Here is a 20770-nt window from a genome sequence, read left to right as displayed (position 1 = left end):
TTGCTGCTCCGTGGCGCTGCCACAAGTGGCACCAACAGCACCCTCTGGTAAGGATGCAGCAGGCTCTACCCGGCTCTCTGCGGGCAGTTTCGCTCGCAGAGGACGTTGACGATGCCTGGGGCCTTGTGGTTGTCACAGGAGGGGTGCTCCTGGCACCTGGCACAGAGCAGCCCTCCCACAGACGGCATCCAGCCCCAGTCCGGACACCGGGCCCAGCGCTGTCCCAGAGCCTGTCTGCGGGGTCTGTGTGGGCACACGGTCCCCAGGCCGTGCTGTGCCCAGGACCTGCCCTCTCTCCTCTTGTTGATGGGAGAGGGTAACAAGACCAGAGCTCTCCTCTGCACCCTGGGGTGACGGCGCTTCACCTCACTGAGAGCACCTCCGGTGGCCTTCCTGCCCGTGCTGACCCTGGCCAGTGAGGAGCATCCCCGTGGTGAAGGTCTCCGCTCAGAAACCGCCCCTAAGCAGGGCTTACTTCCTCTTGGAAACGGGAATGAGTGAGCCTCCACGCGGGGCATGTAGGTACCCCTGTCTCCTCCTGGTAAAGGACCCGAACCAGGATTCGCTGAGCAAAGCAGTCCTCCCAGGTCTTCCTCTCTGCGTCCAGGGTCAGCGAGTCCCGCTTGGGGGATGGGATAGTGCAGGCGACAGTGGCCCGCCTGAGATGCTTACTCTCTCTCTCTCTCTCTCTCTCTCTCTCTCTATATATATATATATATATATATATATATACACACACACACACACACACACACACACACACACACACATACTAGAGACAAAATTATTCATGCACAGGGGCGGGGGGGGGGGGGGGGGGGGGAGGTTGTCCCTCAGCCCAGCCTGCACCCTCTCCAATCTGGGACCCCTTGAGGGATGTCTGACTGCCCGTTTAGGCCCGATCCCTGGGCAGTTGTACATCCTTTTCACAATCCAAGACTGCTGGCTCCCAACTGCTCGCCTGCCTGCCTTCCTGATTGCCCCTAACTGCTTCTACCTGCCAGCCTGATCACCCGCTAAACACTCCCATGTCAGCCTGATTGATGTGTAACTGCTCACCTGCCAGCCTGTTTGCCCCCAACTTTCCTCCTCTGGCTGTCTGGTCACCCCTAACTGGCGGCCCTGAAGGCTTGATCACCCCCAACTGCCCTCCCTTGAAGGCCTGGTCTCTCTCAACTGTGCTCCCCTGCTGGCCATCTTGTGTTCACATGGGGGCAAGATCTTTGACCACATGGGGGAAGCCATCTTGTGTGTTGGAATGATGGTCAATCTGCATATTACTCTTTTATTAGATAGAAGGACACTGTGTGTCTGTCATTTCTGTTTCAGTCCTGGTTCATACTCTAACATTGCCTTTGTGGTCTGCTCTGGCTCAGGCTGGACTCTGCTGGCCGAGGGCGCAGGAGTCCCAGTTGTGTCTTGCCAGGACCCTGTGCCCTGGCTGTGCCATCTGCCCCTCTTCTTGTGGCACTGATATCACCATTCACCACGACTGTGTGCCCCACGTGCAGGCACGGTGCTCATGCCAATAAGCCCTGGCCCGCCGTGGCTGCTGCTCTATGACTTCTCTGGGGTGGTGTCCCCCTGCCCCATCCTCCTTCTCCTAATATTTATTGGCAGTCCTCTGGTTTTGTTTTATCTCTTCCATACTCTACACATAAACACTTTGAAAAGCACGAGACCCTTTCCACAGAAGGCTTGGCATCACTTGTGTACACCTCTGCAGCATCAGCGAGCACAGAGCACCTCCCGCTCAGCGCAGGTGCACAGTGAGCTGCAGGCATGCTTACCACCCAGGCTACGTGGTGATTCCTCGGGGCCTCTGCCCTCCCGGGGCCCAACCAACGTTTCAGTCAGTTCAGCTCCCAGGGCAGAGGCGGAGCATGCCTTAGCATCGTGCAGCAGGCCTCTACTAGGACAAATTAAAAGGAAGAAATTACACCTTCCCTGATGAAATATTATTAAAATACTTGTTTAACAAAAATTATAATAGGAAGACCGTTTAGATCATCCAGTTATGAGCTGACCCAGCAAACCATTTCCACCACCACCTCCACCACCACCACCACCAACACCACCACCTCTATCACCACCACCACCACCACCACCACCTCTATCACCACCACCACCAACACCACCACCTCTATCACCACCACCACCTCCACCTCCACCACCACCACATCCCACCACCTCCACCTCCACCTCCACCTCTACCACCACCACCTCCACCTCCACCACCACCACATCCCACCACATCCACCTCCACCACATCCCACCACCTCCACCTCCACTACCACCACCTCCACCTCCACCACATCCTACCACCTCCACCTCCACCACCACCACCTCCACCACCATCACCACCACCACCTCCACCACATCCTACCACCTCCACCTCCACCACCACCACCTCCACCTCCACCACATCCTACCACCTCCACCTCCACCTCCACCACCTCCACCTCCACCTCCACCACCACCACCTCCACCTCCACCACATCCCACCACCTCCACCTCCACCTCCACCACCATCACCACCACCACCTCCACCACATCCTACCACCTCCACCACCACCACCTCCACCTCCACCTCCACCACCTCCACCTCCACCACATCCTACCACCTCCACCTCCACCTCCACCACCACCACCTCCACCACATCCCACCACCACCACCTCCACCACATCTCACCACCTCTACCTCTACCACATCCCACCACCTCCACCACCACCACATCCCACTACCACTAGCAGCTTACTATTCCCACCACCACCACCAACCCTAACAACAAACCATTACCATCACTACCACCCCGAGTTTGATTTCTGGTAAATTCACTGAGTAAAAGCTTTTTCCCCTAGGGAATTCTCAGCTATGAGTACACTCTAGGGAGTGATTACAAGAGCATGAGTACGTTTGTGGAGTGCAGTCTGTGTTGCCTGTGGAGGGTAGGTTGGTGTGGGACAGAATATGTCAGTGGGAAATGCTTACTGGATTTTCATTATCAGCCTACTCTGTGCACCTCTGGCCATGACACATGGAATTAGGAAGACTCATCCTTATAACAGGTGGGCAGTTACTGTGGCATCTCCCCACGAAGCTCAGAACGTGGAGCATGAACGTCACAATGGAAAATGGAGGTGAACATGGAACTTCAAGTGCTGGACTTGATCTGCTGGTTCCTGCCCTGCTCCAGGGCCACAGGCTCATTGCCAGCAGCCTCTGCCGCGTGCACAGAGAAGCAGGTGCTAATGGAGATAAGTTTCTGGGTAGAGGATGTGCTTTTTAGCTCCTAAACATGCCTCTCCCATACTAAGTGAAATGCATTTTTTAAATTTAAATTTGCAAAGGATAAGGTTTGACCATATAAAGCTGCTTCCCTTTCCCATCCAAAGTCTCTTTACAGAGAGGCTTGGTGGTGGCAATAGAAACCCCTGCCTCCTCCAGAACTCTGGGGACGCGGACAGGCCTCACACCAGCTCATAGTTGTACATTCAGTATTTTAGGATTCTCATTGCCTCATCCATCCATATCCACCCATCCACCCATCCACCCTTCCATTCATCCATCCATTCATCCACCCATCCACCCACCCTTCCATCCATCTATGTATCCTTTCTTCCTTCTTTCCTTCCATTCTTCCCTCCTTCCACCTATCTGTCTGTCCATCTTCCCCTTCCTCCATTCAGCAAACACATTTGAGCACTGACTAGGTTTCAGATGCTGTTAGGTCCTGGGGCCTCGGTAGTCTAACAAGGCAGGTGGAGTCCTCCCTTTTCTATAGCCTTCTGCCCCCAGGACTCATCACACTCACTCACACACACACCAAGTGACATCACAGGTGAGAGTTAAATGGACTTGTTGCTCCAAAAATTGGTTCCCAGTGCAAGAACCCACCCTAGGTCTTCCCTTAAGAGCAGCCTCTTTATGGCTGTCCACCTGCACCTTCCTGCTTAGTTTTCAGTTCTCCCCCATAGCCCTGCTCTCTGCCTGCTCTGCTCAGCTTCGCGCTCCCTCCCTAGCCAAGCCGGACCCTGGGCCCCCAAACACCCACATGACCCCGCCTGCCTCAGGGCCTCCGTTAGGCTGACTCCCCCCAGGAGCAGAGGTGGGAGTTTAGGACCAGATCGCACAGTGAGTTCAAAGGCTGCCTTTCTAATGTATTATACTTTCCTGGGACTTAAATGTCCTTGGGGGGAAGAAGTCCCTGGATCTCGTGTGTTAGGAACCATTCAAATTTTAAATGAGCCAAGTGAGGATGACAGAAATGTATGGACATGTGGAAACCAAGAATATGCACATTTAATGGCCAAAACATTTCCCCTGAGCTCCCAGGCCCTCCTGTACCCGGGGATGATTTAATACAAGGGAGAATCCGATGCTGTTTACTGCAATCAGACTCTCTGGCTAAAATTAGCTCTCAGATCGCTGGGTTTTGTGCTGCTGCTCTGCACCCGGTCCCCGGTGACCTCGCTGCTAGACGCTCTCACCCTGCTGATTACCTGTGATTATCACCTGGTCCAGTTGTCAGGTGGCTGTCACCAGGCACCTTCAGATCCAAAGGGGTTCATTAGCTCCTCAGTCCTGGATTTCACTCCTCATCTCTTTCATTTCCTTTTGTGCAATAAGATGGTCATCCCCAAACGTGTACCCTTGTCTCCCAGGTCAACGTGGCGACAGCCAGGTTCTGATGCTGCGGTGTGCCCAGACAAGCCCAAATTAATTCCACGCAGGAGACCTACTGCACTCACCATGGAGGTGGCTTTCCCCTGCGTGCAGAGCCCCCAGTCTCTGTCCGCTGACCCTGAAAGGTCAGTGAAGCGGGCACACTTCACCACCTCTCTCCTTGTTTGTTTTCTGTGTGTTTGCCCTCAGTACCTGTCACCAGGGAGAGTGCAGAGCTGTGGAGCAGGGCCTTCCCCAGGAGAGTTCCCAGACTCCCACCACCCTCTTGACGTTGTGCTCGTTTCTGGTGTGGCCACATTGGATGGGACAGGGGCCATTGACTTGTGTCTAAATTCCATTTCCCCAATACCAATCAATCACAGAGAGGGCCTGTTAGAGGGGCTTGCTGTGGCAATTCCTATAGTATTATTCTAATTGAATAGAACCTGGTGCATGAAAATTCATTCCCTGGAGGGTGGGTCCCTCAGCCTGGCCTATCCCCTCTCACAATCCGGGAGCCCTTGGGGTCAGAAGGCAACCTGATGATCAGGGGAAGGCGACCCCCCATCACACCTCTGCTGCTGCCACTGCTGGCAGCACAAGCCTAGGTCAGCCCTGGTTACCTGAGCCTCAGGTGGCCCTGGGAAGCTGGGCAGCTGCCATCTGAGACTTGCCTGTACCTCAGGCTGGCCCTAGGTGGCTGGGGGGCTGAGGGGATTGGGGGGACTCCAGGGGCAAGCACATGGAACGGCTGCACCTACTGCCCCAGTGGGGCTGAGGGGACTGGGCGCCACCATCTTGTGGCTGTGAGCACCGCCATCTTTGAGAGTGTGACAGTCAATTAGCATATTCCCTCCTTTTGGCTATGGGTGCCACCATCTTTGCGATGGTGTGAGGGTCAATTAGCATATTCCCTGTTTATTAGATAGGATGACATATGGTCCATGATACTGATAGAGACATAAAGAACATGACCTCAGGTACTGAATATTCCATTAGAACTATTCTTGGTTTAAGTATAATCAGTGTACAGAAGGTTAACCTTTACTGAGTTTACTACATGCTAAAGTAAATTAACCAAGAGGTTTATATAAACTCAACCCATTTAATATTTAAAACAACCCTCCTGTTCACAGGGGGGAAACTGAGGCATAGAGAAATGAACTTGCCTGAGGCCGCACAGCCAGTAAGCATTGTGTGACTTGAATTGAGGTAGGGCTGAGGAATGTTTCTTTCTCATTTATTTACATTTCAGTTCAATAACTATTGTCTGATCCCCCAGGTCTCATTTTGGCTCTTAAAATTTTCAAAAGTATGTAACAGTGTCTCGCCATCTTTTCTTTGTAGATGGACATTAACGGTTCATTAAGCATTTGAGAAGAGCAGAAAGGGTGTTCAGAAATTAAACAACACAGGCTGGCTTTTTGTCATTTTTATAATTGTTGTGCTGCCATCTAGTGGCCTATATGAAAAATAACATACAAACATGGCTTTATTTTGCATTTTAAGTCTGCGGCCTTAGAGTAGCTTTAAAAAAATAATTAAATTTACATGCATTAAATCTGAAAAAAAAATTAATCTGATGTTCACAGTTATCATTATTTTTTCTTTATTTTCTCACTATTCTTCCCCTACTATAATATGTTATGCTTACATCCAGAATTATTCTTTAATCCTATCTAATAAAGAGGGAATATGCTAATTGACCATCATGTTCTTACAAAGATGGCAGCACCCACAGCCAATAAGGAGGGAATATGCTCGTTGATTATCACTCCCTCAAAGATGGCGGTACCCACAGCCATAAGATGGTGGTATCCAGTCCCCTCAGCAACGCTGGGACAGCAGGTGCACGGCATGACCGGGCCTGCCCCCAGGTGGGTCCTGCCACTCTGTGTGTCTGCCTCCAGAGTCCCCCAGTCCCCTCAGCCCCCAGCCACCCAGGGCCTGCCTGAGGTACAACCAATTGACTGAACAAGCAGGCTGCGTGGGGCGACCAGGCCAGCAAGGGGGTTAGTGAGGGATGACCAAATGACTGAACAGCAGACTGCATGGGCAACCAGGCTGGTGGGGGGCCCGTGAGGAGTGACCAGGCTTGTGGGGGAGGCAGTTGGGGTTGACCAGGCCAGCAGGGAGGGCTGTTGGGGGTAACCAGGCTGGCAGGAGAGGAAGTTGGGGGCAAGCAGGCTGTCAGGGGGGCAGTTGGCAATTGGGCTGGCAGGGGGGCAGTGAGGAGTGACTAGGCTGGTGGGGGGTGCAGCTGAGGGCAACTAGGCCAGCAAGGGTCGACAGCTACCAGGCTGAAAGAGGGAGGTAGTTGGGGCGACCAGGTTGGCTGCAGGGGGCAGTTAGGGGTGACTAGGCTGGTAGGGGAGACAGTTAGGAGCAACCAGGCCAGCAGGGAGGGGGAAGTTGGTGGCGACCAGGCAGACAAGCAGGTGAGTAATTAGGAGCCAGCGGTCCTGGATTCTGAGAAGGATGTCTGACTGCTGGTCTAGACTAGGAGTCGGACATCCCCCAAGGGGTTCTGGATTGGACAGGGTGCAGGCTGGACTGAGGGGACCGGGCCTCTAGTATCAAATAAGAAGACATTCGAAGAGAAACTGACATCTAATTAATCTTACGTGTGGTTTTGAACCTATGAATTTCTTTCAGACCAATTTTGTTTTGCCAATTCTTATTTGAATGACTGGCACACTGACTTTTCACACATAACCAGCTTGTTTATAGTTCATACCAGCAGTATTTATTTAGTGATCACAGGTAGACATTGACACCTGCAGTCTGACAGATTCTGTGTAGACACATTTGCTCATCTGCACCGGCACCCACTGACCCACATAAAGAGCTTCGGGCCCTCAGGCTGCACAGTCATTTATTGCTTCATAGACACACTGTCAGCCCTTAGAGGGGGTTACAACAGGTTCACCCTGGGGACCCGGCAGTGCTCAAATCCAGCAAATTCTTGATTCTGATGCCCATTCAGACTTCTCAGGATATAATCATGTGAATATTACGACTCAGTTCAGACTGGTTTCTGCCCTATGCTGCTTCTGCTCTGCAGAACAGAAGGCAGCCCGCACTGTCCCTCCTCCCGCAGCTCCTGGCCCGCTCCCTCTCAGGCCGTGGGCCTGGAAGGCTCTTGTCTGGAGGTCTGTGCACCGCCAGGTAAATGCCCCCACGGAATAAGGTCCCAGTGTGGTTTCACTGTTCACGTGGACATTCATAATAACTCAGCAATGAGCCCAGGGAGAAGTTGGAGGAAGTGTTAAGTTGGATGGTAATTGTGAGCAATGACCCAGATTGAGGTCTGGGGCGGGCGGGGGGAGGAGGGAAAGAGGGGAGTAATGTTTTACTGGAAAACTACCACCTGAAGCTAAAGGAATCATTTCCAAGGAGATCTAAATGAAATAAGATGAGCAAAAACCAGTACTAATTTGAACCCTGCCGAGTAAAGTATTGCTCAAGAAGGTGTGTATTGTCCTGTGTTCACCATTCATTCACTGAGTGTTTGTTGGACATGTGCTCAGTACCAGGCGCCGTGCCAGGCCCCGTGGGGAATGTCAGTGTCCAGACTCCTACCTGTGCCTGACGGAGCTCACAGCCCAGGGGGCTTGCTCTCTGGGCAGTTCTTGCCGTGGAGCTGCATACTTGCAGCCTGTGGCTGGCACAGATGTGTGTCCGTGTGCAGTGTGCCCTGGACATGTTCACAGCACTCCAGCCTGACACGGGGATGCGCTGCCATCTCTGCTAATTGGACGCTCCCGCCTCCCAGTTCCAGGGGATTTAATTAGCACATCCGGCTCACACTGACCAACCTGTTCACTCACCCAAGTGGCCATCCATTACATTACCTTCCCTCCCGGGGCTCCTGGCCTAGCACCACTTCACTTCCTAAAGTCGTTAACCTGAGCCAGTGAGGAGATGAAATGCACATTGAAGTTTATGTCTAAAGACAGTAAATGGTTTGAAGGTCTAAGTGGATGGACTTTTAAATAAAAAAAAAAAAAAAAAAAATATATATATATATATATATATATACACACACTCACACACTCTCACACACACACACACACACACACACTAAGGCCCGGCGGACAAAATTCATGCATGGGAGGAGAGTCCCCTCAGCCTGCACTCTCTCCAATCCGGGACCTCTCGGGTGGGGGGGGCGCGGTAGGGGGGGGTGTGCCTGACTGCTGGTTTAGACCCGATCCCAGTGATCGAGCCTAAATCAGCAATCAGACATCCCTCTCACAATCTGGGACCTAAGTGCTCATCTGCCTGCCAGCCTGATCACCCCTAACTGCCTCTGCCTGCCGACCTAGTCACCCCCAACTCCCCCTCCCCCACTGGCCTGGTTGCCTCGAGAAGACTGCTATTCAGTCATCACTGTGAGGTTGTCCTGACCAATTTGCATATTACCCTTTTATTAGTATAGATACTCAGTGCACAAAATTCGTGCATTCGGGGTGGGGTCCCTCAGCCTGGCCTGCACCCTCTCACAGCCTGGGAGCCCTTGGGGGATGTTCGACAGCCAGACATCCTTAGTGCTGCCACAGGCAGGAGGGGCTCCTGCCACCGCCGCTGTTCCCACCAGCTCTAAGCCCACTTAGTATATTGTGCTTTGATTGATTGAACAGCGATCTGCAGACCAGACACATAGCATATTAGGCTTTTCTTATATAGGATTGATTTCAGAGGTAAGGGGAGACAGAAACATCAATGATGAGAGGGAATCATTGATCAGCTGCCTCCTGCACACCCTGCAGTGGGGATCGAGCCTGCAATCGGGGCATGTGCCCTAACCTGGAATCGAACCGAGACCTCCTGGTTCATAGGCTGATGATGCTCAACCACTGAGCCATGCTGGCAGGGCTAAGTAGATGGACTTTTGATCTGTTGGACCAAGGTCATTCCTTGTCCCTCAGGAGCTCCTATGGTATGAACCCCAAATCCTGAACCAGCCTTCAGACTTCTGGAGATGACTCTCCAATTCATGGCCACGTGGTCCTTTTACGGCTTCCTCAGAGGCTCCCACTAATTGTCTTCGCCACTCCCAGGGGTGCAGCATCCAACCAAACTCAGCATGTGGGGCTGCTCTCACTGCCCCTCCATCACCAACACCTGTTCTTAGTTTTACTCTGTTTTGTTATGTGCAACCCTTCATTAAAAAAACAAAAACAAAACAAAAAGCACACACACCACTGCACAGAACTCTTCGTGTTCATGGCTTTATTATTTTGCTGATCAGCCACCCGCCTCGCTGCACGTCAGACATCGCCCCTGCAGGCATGGTGAATCCCACCCGCAGCTCAGACAGAGCGACGGGCCGTTAGTTAACAAGCATGCAAAAATCAAAGGAGCGAAATAAAAAATAAGTGGTCCTCCTTCCGGGAAAGAAAAATATTAGGCCATAGTCAACCATCTCTAGGAAGAAAAAATCCAAGTACCAAGTCATGTTTTCTTAAAACTCCTGGTCGAATGTGTCTTTGTTTCATTGGTAATTAAAACCAGGTCATCTTTACAGGAGCCAGAACTTTAATACAGCATGGGCCTCTGCTGGTTTTAGTTAAGGGTTAAATTCTCATCTCATTCCTGTCTGGTCAAGTTTAAGTGCTATGTGACTTACACACTCCTCCACACCTTGTATGGAATCACTCACTCAGCTGTTAAGAAGGACAATAGATAATGTGAAAACTGTAAAACTGAAGTTCTGTGAAAATTGACAGGAAATGGTGCCCATAGTCTTATCCCATACCTGTACTCCTCCATCTCTTCTGAAGCTGCGCTACCAAAGCTACTTTTTTAAGGAGAGGGGGTCGGGGTCGTTACAAAGGCCGCTGCTTTCGGCTTATCCTGGGTCAGTGATGGCATCGCTCATCGCTCATCGCTCGATGAAGACTGAGGCACACATGGCACAAGGAGCAGGGAAGGAGGCGGGGAAGGAGGCGGCCCGAGCTCTGGAGGGTCCCTCGGGGAGGCTCACTTGAAGGAGGCTCTCACCACCCGGCCCTTAATGGGCTGTGGGGGGCGCCAGTTTCCCACGAGGGGCACCGGCGGCTCATTCTCGGCGCTGGACAGGAGGCTGCGCAGCTTGGCCATCTGCGGGCAGAGGAAGGCGGTCAGCTCCACAGCAGACCAGGGGACACACCATGTGTGCGCCAGAGTGAGAACCCCACGGCTTTGCAACAAGCCAGCAAACGCAGGCCCTGCTCTCGTGTCAGGCCAGAGCTGCTGGGTGGCCAGTGCCTGGTAGAACAGGCCTTTTCTTCACGGTGAAAACTCTCCCGCAGGACCGCATGCCCCGGTCAGAGTCTCCTCCCCAGGTTCTGAAACATTTGGTGTCACGGAGGAGGGACCATGTCGGCGAAAGCCGACCTGTCAGCCATCTCCGTGGGGTGCGTGGGGTGCCCGTGGTATAAAGGGCAGAGGAACTAACAATCACGCTACATTTAAAACCTCAGAATGGACTCTTTCTTTAGGGAGAGGAATTTAGGAAATTCTTGTCAGTGATGCTATATTTCTACAAGAAAATATGTTTAGCTTTTCTCCTTTAAGAAAATTTCCTCTTTCAAAATATCTGTACCAGAGAACTTGGCGATTAAAGCCGATCTGTTGATGAAGATGCCACGGGAACCTGAGTCCACGAGGCAGCGAAGAGAACTGGGGACGCTGAGTCCACATCCACCCCCGCCCCCTGGGCTGCCACTCCTCCCCCAGCCTGGCCTCCACCCCTCCCTGACTGTCACCGTCCCTCAGACAGCAGTGAGGAGGGAGCCTGAGTGTTGGAGCAGACAGGCCGGAGGTGGAATCTCAGCTCCTGCACTTGGCTGTGTGACACCAGCTAATTACTTGCCTGTTTCTGAGCCTCAACTTACCTGTATGACACCTCGCCGGTGACACCCCCTCCCCAGGGTCAGCACCTCCTCCCCAGGCCTGGAGGAGCCTCCTGCCTCCTACCCTGCCCTTGTTGCCTCCCGGGAACAAAATGCTGCTCATCGGAACCCAGCGTTTCCAGAGCATAAACTCGGTCACTGTCCAGCATCACAGCCGCCTGGAATGGTGAGCCTTATCCTGGTGCCCGAGGAAGTCACGCTGGGGAGTGGGACAGGCTGACTGTTACTGTACCTGCGGGGGCCTCTGGGACCTCACACTGGGGGAGCGGGGGGGACAGGCTGACTGTGGCTGTACCTGCCAGGCCCTCTGGGACCTCACACGGGGATGGGACAGGCTGACTGTGGCTGTACCTGCCGGGCCCTCTGGGACCTCACACGGGGGGGGGACAGGCTGACTGTGAACCCCTGGTGTAGGGCAGCTCTCTGAGCTTCCACAGGGCGGCCGTACGCTTTCCCTTTGGCATCATTCCCAGGGAGCCAGCCAGCGCCGCGTCCGTGCTACAGCTCACCTGCTCGGAGCTCACGGTCATGGGCTCCTTGAGCAGCAGCCACACTATGCACTCCTCACAAGGCGGGGTGGTGAAGGAGCCGTGGTAGGTCCAGTAGTCACGGCAGGTGGGGAACAGGCACGAGGGGTCGAAATGGGTGAAGGGCACCTCCTTGCCCTGCAGGGGACATGGGGGCAGGGGAGATGGGCAGGTGAGGAGGCAGGCGCACTGAGCGTGCACACTGCTCTCCCAGGCCCTGTGTTTGTCAGAATAAATTCAAGGCCGCAGAGACAATGGAGATTTTAAACAAAACGCATGCCTTCAGAAATAAAGGCCCAAGGGCAAAGGGCAGAGGGTCTGTGAGGTCTGACTGGCTCTGGGACAGCCTATGTTACTCCTTTTCTGCTGCCGGCAGAAACCTCGCTGCACTGTGACAGAAACCATCACGTCAGTCACTCTTTGGGCCTCAATGGTGGAAGAGGCGCAGGTTCTGCTGGACACGGAATGCGTCCTGTGGCGGCAAACCACACCGCACTCGGTGGAGCAGCTGCAGACAGCCCAGCGGGCTCATTAGGGGTTTCCTGTGCAGGTGACCCTGTGTGGGTGCTACCGGCAGCTGCACGTAGCATTCTGCAAGTGTGCATGTGTGTAGGTGCTGCGCATTATGTGTGTGCATGTCACCTGTGTGTGCATGCGCTGTGTTGCGTGCTGTGCATTGTGTGTGCATGCACATTGTGTGTGTGTACATTTGGTGTGTGCATGACGTGTTTGTGTTTGTGTGCATGTGGTGTGTATTGAATATGTGCATACATATGGGGGTGCCTGTAGTGTGTGTGTATATGATATGTGCATGAGGTTGTGTGTAGGTAGTGCGTACGCATATGGTGTGAGTGTGTGTGCATGTTATACATGTATATGATGTGAGAGAGTGTGTGTGTGTGCATGTTATACATGTATATGGGGTGTGTGTGTGTAGTGTGCATGTGTTTGGGGGTGGCCATGCTCGTCCACTTGTTGAGGGAGCAGTTACGTGACAGACTGTGAGCATTACATAAGCGAATGCATGTGGAAGGGCTTTACAGGCTGTAAATATACAGACATAATGGTACCTATTTGCATGTATGTGTTTAGCTCACTCATCAGCGTGGCAGAGGATTCAGGTGGGAGGGATGTGGAAGGAGGAAGCTGACAGAGCGCCGCTGTCCTGGTGGGAAGGAGGCTGTACCTTGGTCTTCACTTTGTCCAGCGCATCGAGAATCAGCTGGAACTCGCCTTTCTCACGTCCTATCTGCAAGAAAATAGAAAGCCAGTGATTATACCTTCCCTCTCCATAATTTAGGACTGTCTTAAAACCAATTCTGACCTGCTCCATAATTTAGGACTGTCTTAAAACCAATTCTGACCTTCTCCGTAATTTAGGACTGTCTTAAAAAACAATTCTGACCCATCCATCTGCAACCAGTACTCCTAACTCTGCCAGTAGTCCATGAAAAGAAAACCTAAATTTCTTTCTCCCCTTCAAATTTCAGAGTTTGCATTTTCTGAATTAAACTTGGATCCGGGCCTCTGAAGGACAGAACCACAAAACTGCATGTTGATCTGCTTCTGTGTCCTTGACCTTCTCTGCAAAGTCGTTCCAAATTGTTTTTTTTTTCTAAATAGAATTAGAATCGGGATGGACTCAATGTACCTAAAACTAGACTCCCGCCTGTCTTTCCACCAGACCCACCCCTTCCTGTGGGGCTGTCCAAGCGGGCCATGGCCACTGAAGGAAGAACATGAGACGAATCAGGTCATTGGGAAAGAAAGAAGGCAGGCTTCCACTCCTGGCTTCGAGTCTGGATTATGTCGCCACTAAAGTGTTTCGTTAATGACACTGAGGCCTCTTTAAACGGAGGCTGGCTCAACAACACACACATTCCCCGCACTGTCTTCGCTGAGACTGGGAGCACGTGGCCTCCCTGAGCCCGGGATGGGAGGGGTGCGGGGGGGGGGGGGCGCGGCCTGGGCATCACAGTGCCCTCAGCACTGGCTTTGCTGGTGTGCAGGCCGTGGGCTGAGGAGTGGGAAAGGGTAACAGGCCACGCTGCCCGCTCGCCCTCCACGCCACACTCATCTGCAGACCCACATCTTGAGAAATATGGCAAAGGTGCACTTTTAAGGGAAAGCAGGCATTTGAGCTGGTCTTAGCAGAAATACCTGCATTAGTTGAATGAATATTGAAATTCATTCTGCTCCCCGTTAAGCAAAGGAGGGGTAGGCGCTTGCCCTTAGCGTGGGTGAGGACGTCAGCGTGGAGATCACACGCGGCCGAGCGGCTCTCACCTTCAGGAAGATGCCCACCACGGCGATGCCGTCTGGCTGCTTCAGAGCTTCTCCGAAGGTGTTGTACTTGGGGTTCCAGTGCACCAGATGCAGCTGGAAGCAGAGAGGCTGTGAGCTCCTCCTGGCGCCGGGACACCCGTCCAGTGCCCACGGACACCCAAGCTCTCCCGCCTGAGGCCACTCAGAGTGAGCTCGGAGAAGCTGGCAGGATTCTAATCGTAACAGCCACCAGGTGGGTGACATGTCAAATGTTCAAATGTGTATAAAACAAGGACAAGCAGATTTAGGACTTTGCGATAAACAGAATAGAAATTGAATTACGAATTCAGAGATCAGCTCCCTCCTCTACAGACAGCTCGGTCTGCTGGCCGCTGCAGTCCCAGGAAACTGGGCAGTGGGGGGAAGCAGGGGACGTGAGCGTCTCCATATCGCCCTCCTGCTCGAGGCCGGGGTAACCTCGTCCTGATGCGGAACACAGGTTCCAGGTAAGTGAGGCCCAGCCCATGCTGAGCTGCATGGAATGGCAAGAGAATACAATAGTTCCTGGACGTCGACACTTTTATTCACTGTCAAACATGAGAGATGACCCCACGCACGGAGGTCAGACTGCAAGCCCCACCGTATTTGCAAAGAGCACAGGGAACTTGGGGGCGATGCTGGAGGCATTGGCAGCAGTGAGTGTCTCACGCCCTGAGGGGGCTGTGGGTGGATGGCCACCGAGGGCCTGTGGGCCTCCCGGAGTTAGCTCACCCAACAGCCCGGCCGCCTGCGTGTCCCCTCCCTTCCTGCGCTGCCCGGGCTGCCGGGAGGGGGAGGGGAGGGAAGATGCTGGCCTCCAACACTCTTGAGAATGTGCAGGAGGCTTGTCTCAGTTCCTTGTCAGTCGGGGCCCTGATCTGAGCTACAAATCGTGCTTTGTAAAAATGGACTCACTGAGATAAGAAGTAGCATTTGCTCACATTAAGTGTGTGTGTGTGTGTGTGTGTGTGCGCGCGCGCGCGCGTATGTGCATATGTAATCACACACGTATGCACAGGCTTCACTAGGAGAGGGGCAGGTGTGCTGGCAGAATTATGGATCGCCGTTCTGGAAGCACCACGTTTCTTCCAGAGGCGTTCGGGGCGCAGGACAAGCTGCCGGACGGAGCAGGTCTGAGGCTGAGCCCTGCAGGCCGCCCTGGAGACTTCTCTCGGCCTGTCTGTGCCTCAGTTTCCTCACCTGTCCCTGCCTCGTGGGGCTGAGAGAGGGCACAACAATGCCCACCGGCAGGCATCGTGCAGGCAACCATTACCTGCCCAGTCCCAGTGGCCGTCCAAGTTCTTCAGGCCACCTGGGAACTCTTCCCCGGGTGCCCACCGGCCCCCTTAACTCCTTAGCGGTTGGCCGCTGGCCAGAAGGTTGGCAGCCTCGGCTCAGGCGAAAGGACCGCAGCTCTTTGCTCAGCTACCACTGGGCACAGGGCTGGCTGCTCCCCGGGTGGCACTCCTACCTCAGCGGCGTACTGCACCCCGTCCACGGTGTGCTCAGAGCCGTGGTCGTCGGCGGAGCCCCAGTGCAGGTGGAACTGGCGCAGGCGGTAGGGCCCGGTGAGAGGGCCGCCCCTCAGCACTGCGAGGAGAAGCGGGTCAGCGGGAGCCAGCCCCTCCGCACCCCACCCGATGCTGCCCTGATGCCAGGACTGGCACCTGGCCACACGGGCCCCCTCTTCCGAGAGAGTGTTGGCCTCTATCAGAGACAGCGCTGTTTCCATCCTGTCTTGCTTGTTTGCTCCTATTATTATTTTTACTGTCAATCTAACATTTAGGAAAATAAAAGCAAAGCAACAGGGTGAGCCTGAGGGCTGTAGACAAGCAGAGTGTGGGTGGGTGTATGGAGCAGTGGGAAGTGACTGAGGGCTGAGAGCCAGACAGATACCTGGTCCCGGTCTCCTCCAGGGCCCTGTGCCCTCCCCCTTGGTCCTGCACCCTCCTCTTTGGCCTTTTGCCCACCCCCTCCCCCTCTCCTGTGCCCTCCCCACCTGGCCCTGTGCCCTCCCCATTCCCCCAACCCCCACCCTGGCCCTGTGCCCTCCCCCTGGTCCTGCACCCTCCTCCTTGGCCTTTTGCCCAGCCCTTCTCCCTCTCCTGAGCCCCCTGGTCCTAACACGCCCCCCCCTCAGGCCAGTTGCTGAACTTCTCTGGGAAGGTGGGAAGGTGCTAAGAACACCAGCTTTTGGGGCTGCTGGGAGGATGAAAGGAGATTAAGGGTGAATTGCTCATCATGGTGCCCAGTGGGGCAAGCACTGAGCACAGTGAGTTCTTTTCTCCGTCTGCTTTCCTCCCCCAGCCAGGGCTGCCGTGGACGGTCCGTGGTCGGTTCCAACGGCAGGAAGCAGGAAGCAGGTCTCCCCCGGCGGTCAGTGCACACAGAGGAAGGAGAGCGCTCCCAGGCAGAATTGGAGCTGGCTGCCACATGCCTCAGTCCTGTCACTTCCTTTGGTTTCATGTCACTCAGCCCGGGGAGTGAGTGAGAGCTGAACCATTCCTCAGAGGATACTGGGAACTATGCAGAGACCTTCAAATCAAGATTTAGGCCCTAGCTGGTTTGGCTCAGTGGATGGAGCACCGGCCTGCGGACTGAAGGGTCCCGGGTTTGATTCTGTCAAGGGCACATGCCGGGGTTGTGGGCTCCATCCCCACTGAGGGGTGTAGGAGGCAGCCGGTCAATGATTTTCTCTCATCCTTGGTGTTTCTATCTCTCTCCCTCTCCCTCCACCAGACATCCCGAGGGAGCGTGAAGGGCAAGCCTCTTCCTCACACTCTGGCCTGTCCCCCCAGGGGCCGCCCAGTCCTTCCTCTGCACTGCTCCTCGCTTTGTAGGAGGGAAGCTCTGCCAAGTATGGGGAAGCAGAGAGCCCAGGGTGCCGGCCCTGGACCTAGAGCTCTGGCACTCCCTGTGCACACTGCCCCCTCCCCACCCCCTCCCTCTCACAGACCAGGGCAGGGTGAGTGGGCAGAGCATCCCCTCCCTTCATCCCTCCATGCTCTGGGACCAGAGCAAAGGTGCGTCATCTCCATCTTCAGGGACGGGTGTCCCTCTCCCACTAACGCTGTGACGGTCCTAAAACCCCGGAGCTCTGGCCAAGGGTTGTACTCACTGGAGCGATCATAAGTGTCATCAAACACGACCCTGCAGGTCTTGCCGTTGTTCAGGATGCTCTTGCAGGAGCCAGGGTCGTAGGAGGCAGACCAGGGCTGCAGGGAGGAGTCGTACTTAATGTCCTTTGTGTGCAGCTCGATGGGCGACTGGTTGTCTCCCTTGGCGATGGGGTAAATCTCGTGCCAGTGGTCAGGACCTGGGCAGGCAGGGGAAGACTGTTAATGGGGGCACGACGCAGACCCTCAGAGGGGCTTGGGTGGCAGCCTGGGACCAACCCGCAGCCCAGGGGGCTCCTTCTGCACCTGGGGACTGAGCAGCTGCCCTGGGCTCCAGGGACCAGCCTCAGGCTGCGTGGTGCAATGGACTCAGGGCCATCTCCTGCCTCCTTGGGCTGAAAGACTGGCTACAGGTGGTGGTCAGAGCCCGCCCTGTCCCCGCACGGCATGGGGCTGAGAGGTGAGCGCCTGACTGGCCCGGACTTGGGGAACTCAGCTGGACCTGCGAGGCCCGGATCCTGGAAGTCGGCAGTCTTGGGAAGGGAGCCAGCCCTGCCCCCAGGGAGCGACAGCGCTCCGGGAAGCGCTGCCGGGATGAGGGCAGAGGCAACTGGGCGCCGGGCAGTGTCCCCATCCGACCCTCCACCATGGCTTTGGCTGCGGGAGCTGCCCAGGGCCTGCGGTCTGCACAGTGCAGAGCGCCCGGGACCGTCGAGGACTCACCATTGTGGCTGGCGTAGCCCCATTCCTTGGCCATGGCTGGTCTGGTTGTCTTCGCTGGTGGCTGCTGCCCGCTGTGTGCAGAGTCCGCTGTGTGCAGAGTCCCCGCGAGCTGAGCGCCTTTTATCCAGCTCCCCACACCCTGCATGGCCTTATTAGGTCAGCAAGGAGGGGGCGGGGGGCTAGGCTGGCTGGGGGGGCATTCAGGAGGCGGGGTGGGGGGAGCCAATGAATGCCAAGGGCTGACAGCTGTGGGTGGGGTGGGCGGAGGTCCCCGTGCCACCCCCTCTCCCGTCCCATCCGCTGGAGCTGCGAGGCGGCCCCACCCGCGGTCCTGGGCACAGATGCAGCGCCTTTCGCCTGGTGCCCCATCCCCCGGCTCCGTGCATTATTTGGGGGTAAACAGGGTGTTGCAGGCGTGCCTAGCCGCCACCCAAGACACCCCCCTCCGCGCTGGCGGCTGTGCGCTGCGGACCCCGTGACCGCCGGGAGGAAGCGCCTGTTGGCGGGGCGCGCTCCCTCGCGGGGACTTGAAAAGTTCTGGGAGCGCGGGCGGGAGGAAGGGCGGGAGGCAGGTCCCTCCATTATCCCGGAGCCCAGCGGGTCCTGCAGACTGGGGTCCCCTGGCCCTGGAGCGAGCTGGGCTGGGCCCTGGGGACCACAGAGCAGCCGCGCCTGCGCCCCCGCCCCGCGCTGCCCCCAGCCCCGCGCTGCCCCCCGCCCCGCGCTGCGCTGACCCCGCCCCGCTCTGCCCCCCCCCCCCCCCCCCCCCCCCCCCCCCCCGCCAGGGGACGGGGAGCTCTGCAGGCTGCAGCAGGCACACAGTGCGCCCGCTGCTCAAACCACGACCCCGCCTCCAGGACAAGCCTGGAAATTAGGAGAAAAGGCAGAGGGTTTCCAGCATCGCGCTGCGCTCCTCCCTTTCCAAGTGGTTTTTAAGGTGACGACCCAGGGATCCAGGGGAAAGGAGAGGGCGCCGGCCACGCAGGGCCACGTGCCAGGGGGACAAACGCCTCTTGTGCCGCACAGGGAAGGAGGCAGTGTGGCCCATACTTGTATTATCAATGTCTCCTCAGTTCCAGGCAGTGGTGAGCTCGCCCCTTTCAGCGCCTGCCCAGGGCTGCGGCCCAGTCCTCCCTCCCCAGCTCCCACCAGGCCGCCGCCCGCCTGCCAGTGGGATTAGGAGCTGGAGAGGAACTCGCATGGGCTAGCTCATCCCCCAGGCATGTGGAAAGACTGAGCCGCTTATAACCTGGACACCAGGGGAGTCACTCCGGGTATTTTTGTGCCGGGATTACTGGGTCCACACAATAGCCCTGCGCAATTGAGAACCAGATGGTTGGGAAGATTCAAGCAAACGCAGCAAAGCTAGTGCCCTCCGACCCAGCTCAATGCCAGGCGGTGAGAAAGTCCGTGGCAGTGGGCTGCCTGGGCCGTGTCCTGCTTTTGCTGGGAGAGCGTGTTGTCTGTGGTGATGAAGGTTTTTTGTTTTGTTGAGGGCATCATTATTTCTATTAGTAAACTATAGTTCAACTCAAATTGTTACAGTCACTCTGGTACTTGTGGCTAGAAGTTTGGTAACTGAATTTCATGCTATTTGACATAGTTGTAATACAGATAAAGTCTTTAATATGATAAAGTCTTTTTATCAGGCAAAGCCAACAATTTAGGAATTCTTCATCTTGTTACTGTTTAGGCATAGAAGGAGTTTTAAAAATGGATTTTCATTCATTGAAGTTAAAAGACTTGCACAATAGCACACGATTTCAAATAAACACTAGGTAAATTTTGCAAAGTGAAATATTTAATAGTTTTTGGTGGGCCATCTTGAAAAATGGTGATTGCTCTTTTCATTGTACTTTCTTATAAGAAAGTTAATAAAATTTGAAACTTCAAGATAGTTTAGATCAAATCATGTCAGTTCTGGCCATTATACACTTTTCAGAAACCACAAATTAATCATCTGCATCTTAATTGATTTATTCCAGAACGTTCGTCTACAAAAATTTCAAAATTCCCCGTTGACAGAGCAAAGAGATCATTCTAAACTGTATCCAAGATTTTGAGATTTCTGGAATGGCTAAAAAAAGAAAACTGCTAGGTACACACTGAGACACATAGTGCCAGTGAAGGAATGAGGAATGGTTAACTACGAACATCTCCCAGCATCCTGACCGCTCCTCCCAGCACTGCTGCCGGGAAGCTGGCACTGTGGGCAATTTGTAAGATCCCCCTCCCCAATGAATGTGTTCACACAGAGGAGGGAGGGAGAGAGGGAGGGAGGAAGAGAGTGAGGGAAGGAGAGGGGGGTGGAATATGAAAAGAACAACCAGAGGGTAATGCTGGTAAACAGAAGTTTGTGGGGAGTCTCTGATTGTGGAAGTTTCAACTAGGCTATATGTTAAATTTATAAATTTATAAACTAATGTAATAACATTTAAATATAATTTTACTCTTGATTTGGTATTTTATTTTGCAAAATATCAGGCAATAAACCTCAGTCAAATCTCCTGCAGGTTTATAACATATAGTGCTTCT

General features: G+C 54.5%; 1 protein-coding gene across 1 annotated transcript; it reads right to left on the bottom strand.

Moving 5' to 3' along the window:
* Positions 1-9886: 9886 nt before the first annotated feature.
* Positions 9887-18756, bottom strand: CA3 (carbonic anhydrase 3). Its single transcript, XM_084865043.1, has 7 exons — positions 18236-18756; positions 17515-17712; positions 15868-15986; positions 14379-14471; positions 13279-13341; positions 12075-12230; positions 9887-10771 (listed from the first exon to the last, which is right to left on the bottom strand). The coding sequence occupies exons 1-7, from the start codon at positions 18378-18380 to the stop codon at positions 10652-10654; spliced, it is 894 nt and encodes a 297-aa protein (XP_084721169.1). The 5' UTR covers positions 18381-18756; the 3' UTR covers positions 9887-10651.
* Positions 18757-20770: the final 2014 nt, after the last annotated feature.

This window comes from Pipistrellus hanaki (genome assembly GCF_964339955.1).
Source record: "Pipistrellus hanaki genome assembly, chromosome: 17".
Taxonomy (NCBI): Eukaryota; Metazoa; Chordata; class Mammalia; order Chiroptera; family Vespertilionidae; genus Pipistrellus; species Pipistrellus hanaki.
Note: the sequence above shows the minus strand (reverse complement) of the source record. Positions and strands in the feature narration are given on the sequence as shown.